The sequence below is a fragment of the Eschscholzia californica genome, unplaced genomic scaffold (assembly GCF_041429995.1).
Source record: "Eschscholzia californica isolate CP2 unplaced genomic scaffold, dmEscCali1.0.p SCAF_4, whole genome shotgun sequence".
In the NCBI taxonomy this organism is placed as follows: Eukaryota; Viridiplantae; Streptophyta; class Magnoliopsida; order Ranunculales; family Papaveraceae; genus Eschscholzia; species Eschscholzia californica.
In genome coordinates, this window is record NW_028238461.1 from 3,908,915 (window position 1) to 3,917,877 (window position 8,963).

At 35.2% G+C, this 8,963-nt stretch overlaps 2 protein-coding genes across 2 annotated transcripts; one reads left to right on the forward strand and one right to left on the reverse strand.

The window, feature by feature from the left end:
• The first annotated feature begins 701 nt into the window (after positions 1 to 701).
• LOC147541698 (large ribosomal subunit protein eL42) lies at positions 702 to 2,411 on the forward strand. The gene is made up of 4 exons (XM_086634570.1): positions 702 to 912; positions 1,377 to 1,556; positions 2,007 to 2,081; positions 2,176 to 2,411. Exons 1-4 carry the CDS (start codon positions 910 to 912, stop codon positions 2,233 to 2,235), a joined length of 318 nt encoding a protein of 105 aa, XP_086490696.1. The 5' UTR covers positions 702 to 909; the 3' UTR covers positions 2,236 to 2,411.
• Positions 2,412 to 7,020: 4,609 nt separating this feature from the next.
• On the reverse strand, positions 7,021 to 8,704 carry LOC147541699 (mitogen-activated protein kinase 4-like). Its single transcript, XM_086632407.1, has 2 exons — positions 8,255 to 8,704; positions 7,021 to 7,875 (listed from the first exon to the last, which is right to left on the reverse strand). Exons 1-2 carry the CDS (start codon positions 8,702 to 8,704, stop codon positions 7,021 to 7,023), a joined length of 1,305 nt encoding a protein of 434 aa, XP_086488533.1.
• Positions 8,705 to 8,963: the final 259 nt, after the last annotated feature.

The following is an 8,963-nucleotide window of genomic DNA, read 5'->3' on the forward strand; positions in this document are numbered from 1 at the left end:
TAATTTCCATCTCACCTTCTTTCATAAAAGAAGGTCGTCGACAGACGACTGTTCCGGCGACCTTCTTATGAAATTGTTGGATCGAGAAATTTAGATGAACAGAAACTAACTAGCAATAATAGTAGGGAAGTTTTATAGGGCGAAAAATACAACGGAACAAGAAAAACCAGACAAGCTCAAGATAGAAATCTTATGTGAATTGTCGTGATTCGTGTTTTTGATAATTATGGTTCACTAAACAGCAAATCACGACAAGTCACTTATTATTTATGTCTATAATCTACCTAGTCTTTATTTTTTTTGTTCTCTAGCATTACCCAGAATCTACCTAGTTTTTTTTTCTCTCTAGCATTACCTAGATAGGGCTTCCTATTCCCCGCCCTTTGGTGTAACGATTGGACACCCCTCTTTACCCCATGAAGTCGTGGGATCGAGTCTCGAGTGGAAGCAGTGTGTCATCAAAATTTATCCCATGTAATTTAGGCATAAATAAAATAAATATTGTAATAAAATTTGTCAGCCTTTAAGTCTCTTTTATATTGTCGGGCTTTAAGCTTCTTTTATATTGTCGGACTTTAAGCTTCTTTCATTATGATTTAAATTAGGCCGTTCTCGTGCTCTATCATCACATCTTCATGATAGGCTTCCTCGTTCCTAATTTGGTTAAAAGTTTTAAAGGACGCCCCAATCTCAAACCCACTGCCTTTATTTTATGCCCACCATAAGACCATGGTAGATAGATAAGTCATTGTCTAAATAAGACAAGGGTGTTTCAGTAAACAAACGAAGTCCTTCAAAACCCTAACCCATCTCAGTGACTCTAAAATATAAAAGAGAGAAAGTTCGATTAGGTCTCTTTTGTTGAAGCCTTAGGTAATCGATCAGTTGCTCCATCTACTTGCATCAGCCATGGTAAGCTCGCAATCCTCTAGCTATTTCTTCCCATCTGAGATCATATACTCGACCTAGTTTTGGATTCTTCTATGTTTAGAACAGATCTAGCTTTCTGCTTTGAAAATGCAATTATATTGTAATGATTTTAACTTGGGTATATTTCGGATTGAATTGACTTATTCCTGCAAAATTCTATAAAACCCTTACTTCCTTTACAGAAACAACACTAAAGATTATATCTTTCTGAAATTTATATGAACATTTCTTCATTTTGTGTTCAGTTTCTGGTTTTGTATGTTTAACTTGAAAATCATACATTGCTACACTTGTAGGATCAAATTACCATATAAATACCTAGATGAAATTCTCACTTACTATACCTCTTATTATTATTAGTCATGTAAATCACTCTTACTGAATTTTGAAGATTAAAACAATTGAAGTTGAATTTTAGTGAGAGATGATCTACTTCAACTGTGCAGGTGAACGTGCCGAAAACAAAGAAGACATACTGCAAGAACAAGGAGTGCAAGAAGCACACCTTGCACAAGGTTACCCAATACAAGAAGGGTAAGGATAGTCTTGCTGCACAAGGGAAACGTCGTTATGATCGTAAACAATCTGGTTATGGAGGACAAACCAAACCCGTCTTCCACAAGAAGGTAAAAACATCGGTTCCTCCTACTAGAATCTATGTTTTCTGAAAAGCATTATCATTTGCTTTAGGTTGTTTTGGGTTTCCTGCCTCTCTGATATACCGCTGTTTTGATGGACGTTCGATAGCGATATATTACGATTGACTATCATATAATTTACATGTTGATCGATTGACTAATATGTTGTATATTCTCAAAAATTTATGAGATGTAATATAACTACGTACTATTTGAGTTTCCGCTCCACCCCATTCCATCTTGTTCTGTCCTAATTTTGGGTCGGACCACCTAATTCCATCTCCTTCCCTCGTAATTTTTGACTCATAGTCCAGTGTTTTTGCTCCTGACAACCTCAAGTATAGTAATGTGTCATAGCTAGGCAGATAACTAAAGCATTTTATCGAGGCACGTGAGTATATTGCTGAACTTTTTGTGCTAATGTTTTTATGATTCCAGGCCAAGACAACAAAGAAGATTGTGCTGAGGTTGCAATGCCAAAGCTGCAAACATATGTCCCAGCATGCTATCAAGGTCAGCATATTTCTAAGTGTTGATTTGTTTTTCTCAATTGTAGGATGATGACCTAATGTTTAGTTGCTTATATTTTTCTTTTTCCTTCTTGCAGCGATGCAAGCATTTCGAAATCGGTGGAGATAAGAAGGGAAAGGGAACTTCTCTCTTTTAGACGACAGATATTTCTTGTTAAGGTTATTTATAGCATTTTGTCGTGTTGCTCGACCCTTATTAGTTCAAGTTTTTAGTTGAAAATACATCTTTGAATTCTGTTCGTTGTATTGCTTATTAGTGTAGATTTAGCTGGTATTAAATTGAATGGTTTTATGCAAGTCACATATTCTTACATGCTTTTCTTCCATTTCCTATATGTATGCCATTGGGTAGTGGTAACTTGATATACCAGTGCAATTCGGGTACTTATGATGCTCAGTATGGGATGGTTACGGGGTACTATTCTGTTGCAAAATGAGAATGTTCTGTTACAGGTCAATTATGTATTGTTTGGTTAGGGTTATGTTGCAACATGTGGTGAGATTACTAGTAATAACAACATAGTAATGTGATTCTTAGACTTGTTTCCCGTTGGCGCCTCAAGAGTCAAGCCTTTGTTGTTTCCTTCTTCCACATTTTGTTCTTCCATTTTTAGATTTGTTCGTGTTGGTATCTTTTATATTTCCTTGAATGAAGAAAGAGACTTGATAGAGGCTTCAAAAGATTTTAATTTCTTGGTAGAACTATTTCGTTATTTGCCTATTCTGAGGGTCGATCCAAGAACATTTACAATTAGATCATGAAACCCACGAAATCACCCTCATTACAAGTTCTTTCTAGTAATTTAGTAGCTCGGTGCAACCAAAAAAAAAAAGAGTAGTTTCTTGTAAAATTAAATCAACCTATAAAATTAAATTAAGATGAGAAATAAGCATTATAGTGTCAAAACTAATAAAATTTGACGGATAAAATTCAGCAAGACACAGAAATTTATTTTTATCAAAAAATGGTAAAAACATTAGATGGACAAACATGCCATACAAAAGAGCAATTAGTAAAAAGGATAAATTAAATTCGAGAGGACTTATCATGTTCAAAAAAAACTTTCGACTCGATCTGAACTAGAGTCCGAACGAAATGTAAGTCCGAGTTAAGAAGTCATCATCATCCATAATATGTTGCCATTTCTTTCAAAAAAAAAAATGTTGCCATTTTGTCCTTGACTGGGACAAGTATGCATTGAGATAATGGGTAAAAAAACGGAAAACTAGATAGATAAACCAAACTCTTAACAAAAAAAAGAAGATAGATAAACCAAAAGAAATATTAATCAATTTGATCATAAAAGTTTTCTTCTTATATAATCTCCTGTTTCTCTCTCGATTTCCTTATAGTCGCAATTAAAAATCTAACTAAATATCGGAAGAACATTCATTCAACAAAAATTAGTACTAATCTTTCTTCACTCTCCTGTGGAATTGGAGGATACCAACCTTCCACACAAACAAAACAAACCCTTTTTTACCTTTCTCTGCTCCATGCACTTACTCCTCTCGCCCCCATTGTTACTACCACCACATCGACTAATATCTCTCATATTTCTTTGAAACACTTTCCCCAGATACTTCCTTGTCCTCTCAAGAATAGTTTCTTTCTTCGTTGTAAATGTGTAACTCCTTAGATATCTTTGTCTACTAAAAAATCTTCTCATCTGATCATTATTCATGGGCACGTTACCAACACCAACAAAACCGCCGCTACTCTCACTATTCACATATGTCTGTCTCATTGACATAAATCTATCACCATTATCGCAACTTGAGATATAGTCAGAACCCATCTTCTTTGTGCTGATTTTATATAAGAATAACCTTTATTTATGATGAAGAATATTCTTTCTATTCTCTTCCTTGTTTTGTTGAGTTTAACTTTTTCTTCTTCTACTATCCTCTCTTGCACTGGCACTCTCTAGGATTTGAATGAATTTAATGGGTACTCATATAGCTTGTTGGTGTATTTTTATAACAATTAGCATTTGGACGGCCAAACAAAATTAGCAACTTTAGTACATACTTTCATATATTAGAAACTAGTACATCGATAGTGTATTTTGGCAGTTATTGCCAATTTTGTAACAAAGAACCTCAACTTCCACTACAATTGAGAATTAGTTATTCTAATAATATCAAAACACACACATATCCTTTACCTAGGTCAGAAAGTTTGACTTAAAGATTTTAGTAAGTGTAAGTTAATTGGTATCCCTATAAGGATTCCCAACTTCTATTTTGTAACTTTTAACATTATTTTTTTTCGTAAGGTTCATGGTCCAAACTTTCTAATAAATGATGCGCAGAAAAAAAAAAAGACTTATTCAATCAAGATTGATTGAGGAACATATTTTCTTAGCCTAAAAAATTCAGTTGATTGTTTTTATCCATATATTTATCTTCACTTATTCTTTACCACCACAACTTCCGATTGCCACTGTTAGATCTGATTCCAGAACACCTCGTTCACTCTTTCTTTCTCACTGCCTCTCTATTCTAACTCCTTCCCACTGTTTCTCTTCCCCTCTATAGAACTTTCTCTTTCGATGTAGATCTCTCTCGCTCACTTGATCTCTTTGTAGATCTCTCTCTCTCTCTCACCGTCTCTCTACCTTTCTAGTTCCATCATTGCCTCTTTAAAATTAGGAAACGCGTTTGGGGATTTTATCAATAAAGAGGAAGAAGTGAACCTTTTTTAAGTCATGGGCTTATCCGCTACCCGCCTAGCCATACCCTAATTACCCGAGCTTCTTAATGGGCTTGGGCAGGCTATGGACGCGCGACAAATTTCAAAATTGTCCACCCGATTAACCCGCTTACCCTAATAGTCATCAAGTTTGAACCAATGTTGTTATCAACTAATTAAGGTAGACTTCTTAATAATATACTAGAATCATGAATCATTTAGGTGCGTGCAATTTCATGTTTGGACATTTAGTATTTGACACTTGCCCTAGTTTATTCTGTTCAAATGTATAAGCTTGTTGTTTTTGCAATTTTGCTGCTATAGCAGCAGCAGCTTGTTGTTTCTGCTGTTGCTATAGCAGCAGCTTGATTCAATTTGAGGACTATATATAATTTTATTATTCCAAACCAAGCTAGCAAGAAGATTTTATAACAACATTCCTTAAAACCTATATAAAGACGCCCTAAACGAATCTTCATATAGTAAGAAAGCATTCTTTATCTTTTTTAAGAAGTTCCATGTCTAATTTGCATGTAAACAAACCTACAAGCATGATAATGTCATAAGCATCTGAAAGACAGCACAAGAAAAATGTCTAATTTGCTATAGCAGCAGCTTGCTTCTTCTTCTGCTGCTGCTATAGCAGCAATGAGATGAGTCCCAAACCATTTTGTCTAACCCGTCGTTTTCTACAACCTTCCGCATCGCCTCCTGCCTCCATCTTATTGTAAATTTCTAGGCTTTAGTTCTGCATTTTGCTGATGGAAAAGAAATTTTATGGGTATCTCTTAGATATTTCAGGGCGACTCTATATCTAATTTCCATCTTATAGTTTGTTATAACGCTTCTTTCGTCACATTTATGTTCATTACCTGGTTTACAAATTTCTTTTTTTTTTTATTCTTGTGTGGCAGAATTCTGATGAAGAAGATGAGACAATTGATCAGTGCTTGGTGTGAACAAGTTAAGAAAAAGCAGGACATGTCTGGTTTTCCTAATCTATTGAACGCATATCGGGCTGCCTGTCACTATGGGTGTGCTGGTGACCTAGATTCACTTTCATATCGCAAAATTCATGATAGCAAGACTTTCTGCAAGATAGTATTTGAATAGTACACTTTTCCTTCTCAATCAGGTGACTGCCTCAGAGATACTTACTCATGCACTTATCCAACTTAGAGCTTCAACTATCTTCTTTGCTGCTTTTCCGTCTTTACAGCGGAGACTGATCAAGGTAATTGTAACTTCTTGAAATCAAGTATTACATACATACTATGGTTATTTTTTAGTAGATATCCAAATCGATGTGTGCTAACAGAACACATTTCCCATGAGTTTTCTAGTAGATATCCAAATCGATGCTCTCATACTAATTCATGGTCAAGAGACAAGAATATGACTTGCCATACACCTGTTCCATATAAATAATGAGGCAACGACATTAACAGATCCTTATAATTGGTAGCCGTAGAAGAGGATTCAAGGGTTATTAAATCTTTATAATACTAACAATAATAATAGTATTCTGACTAAAAGAAACAATAATAATCATAGTATAAATGCTAAATTAAGAAGTTCTATGAAAAGACATTTTCCACAGTTACCTCTACCTTTGATATATACAATATTTGCAGAAATAATATATACTATAATATATTTAAAATGTTTATAAATTTTGGAGCTGGACCTCAAAATAAGGAGGCTGCCTACGTACCCAAAATTAGAGAGAAGTCTTCTAATTTAGGGATCAAGCACCACGTAGTTCTTTACCATAACGGGTAACTTATCAAACACCACATCTAGTTAGGTTGCTGACTAGATATACTTGAAGACGTTAAACCGTTGAATCTTGATAGTTCAAAAACGAACTGTTAAAATTAAACCCCCAAAATATACAATTATTTTTTTAACGACCAAGTTTCAAGATTCTTTTAGGGTTTCATTTCAACGGTTCATTTTTAATGGATTAAGATTCAATAGCCAACATTTTCAAACATATCTAGTCAGCTCGCTGACTTGATATGGTGTTTGATATGTGACTCGTTATGGTAATGTAGCAATTCATTTCCAATATTACCATTGTTCATTTTACAAGTCCATAAAATAAAATTGTTTGTTCCTTAATAATCATTATGTCGATTATCTAACATTGTCCTTCCTCCATAGTGTTCTTCTTTTGCTTCTCTGGTCCCTTAGTCTCCTTTTTCTTCGATCTTTTCCTCATCGATCAACGACCCGTAATTGTAGTAGTAGATGATAATGAACCTTGAGTACCCATTCCTCCAACAGTAATATTTGGCGTTCCTTCTCCATTGATTGCGGATGTCCCTTTGCTAACGATACACGTTACTTTACGCCGAATGCCATGAAATCCGGGTAACATTCTTGTTGGTTTCTCAACATAATGAAGCATTTCCTCCCACATCAAAGTCTTCATCAAGTTTATATCTTCACCTATATGATCTTCAACTATCAAGTCTTGTTTACAGAAATTACCCACCACAGTAGATTTCGAACATGGATAATTCGAGTAAGTTACATTCATCCAAGGGTGTCTTAGTGCTTCATTTACTGTAATTCTCTTGAGTGGATTCAGTGTTAACATTTTTGATAATAGATCGATCGCTGATAGATCGGTATAAGGGTAAAGCTCACTCAAGGGTATCCCAGGTGTATATGGTTGTGCTTCTATAAACTCCAAGCTCCTTTTGTTCTTGATAAACTCTGTGTCTGAGCTATCCTTTGGTGTTCCTATAACTCTTAGTATGCATTTAATTTGATCCAAAGCATTTCTTCCGGGAAACAATGGTTTTCCGCCTAGCATTTCAGCAAATATACACCCAATAGACCACATATCAACTTCATTTCCGTACTGATTTGAACCGAGTAGTAGTTCAGGAGCTCTATACCAACGTGTAACAACGTACTCTGTCATCTTCTCCTTTCGTTCATCGTCAGCTACTCGTGATAAACCGAAATCACAAATTTTCAAGTTACAATTATTATCTACCAAGATGTTGTCAGGCTTGAGATCTCTGTGTAAAATATTTGCAGACTGAATATGTTGGAGGCCTAATAACATCTGCAGTTTACAAAGATGCATAAGAAAATCAAAACCAATTTTAGACTAAGGTGCATGGTATCATTTTTTTGCTCCGAGTTCTACTGTCTCGAGTCAGACTTCAAAATGCTTGTAATTATCTAAGTCATGTAGCTGACTCGTCTAACTAGTTGACTCGGGCTTATTTTGAGTCAATTTTAATCAGGCATAAAATTACGGCATTTGAGTTACAAGTCATATGTCTGATGAAGTAACTTGAAATGACTATTGTGCTATTGATCCACGACGAGTAAGACTTAAAAAGACTCAAATGCAAGCAAACTTGACTCAGACAAGTCAAATTCAGAGAATTGGAAAAAGAAACGCCACTATGAAACTACAATAGTAACACGAAACATACCTGTAAAAGAAAGAATTTGCAGTGAGTGTCGGTAATTTTGATGTGCTCGGAATTGATGACCTTGAGTAAATCCATCTCCATGAGTGGGTAAACCAAATAAACATCCATTATGGTATGTTCATCCATTGTGAGAGGAATCATTATATCCTTGAGACCAATAACATTGTCATGGCTTAGACTTCTTAGTAACTTCACTTCTCTTAGTGTTCTCAAAGCGACTAGTGGATTTTCGAATGCTTTTGCTATTCTCTTGATCGCGACTTTCTCTTTCGTTTCCTTGTTTATTGCAGAAAATACAACACCGTATGCTCCATATCCCACGAGTTCGATCAACTCATACTTAGGTTTGATATTTGATTGAAACATCTTCTTGCATGTTGGGGTGTGAGAAATGGAGATATGTCCTTCCTTAGTGCATGGACACTCCTTGCCCATAACCAAAGTTGTCATGATTCTGTAACTTGATTATCTTTTCTGTAAATGAAGAACGAAACAGGAACAAAGGTAATAAGAATAGATCAGCAGATATGACTAGTAAGTAGTGATTCAAAATATAAAGAAATTGAGGAGATAATCTAATTCTCTTCATTTTGGTTAAAAATGTCAATAAGTAGGGTTTGGCAAAACCTATACAAGAAAATGTGACTGTGCCCACCGAGACGTACCCCGGCCAGGGTACCAATACCAGTCAAGGGAATACATCATTGAC

What these genes read in the sequence shown, in the direction of transcription:
- LOC147541698 (XM_086634570.1), top strand. An exon ending in AACCCGTCTTCCACAAGAAG is followed by an intron (nt 1,557 to 2,006) that starts GTAAAAACATCG and finishes TTATGATTCCAG; the next exon opens with GCCAAGACAACAAAGAAGAT. An exon ending in TGTCCCAGCATGCTATCAAG is followed by an intron (nt 2,082 to 2,175) that starts GTCAGCATATTT and finishes TCCTTCTTGCAG; the next exon opens with CGATGCAAGCATTTCGAAAT.
- LOC147541699 (XM_086632407.1), bottom strand. Translation starts at nt 8,704, where the DNA reads ATGACAACTTTGGTTATGGGCAAGGAGTGTCCATGCACTAAGGAAGGA. An exon ending in GCAAATTCTTTCTTTTACAG is followed by an intron (nt 7,876 to 8,254) that starts GTATGTTTCGTG and finishes TGTAAACTGCAG; the next exon opens with ATGTTATTAGGCCTCCAACA.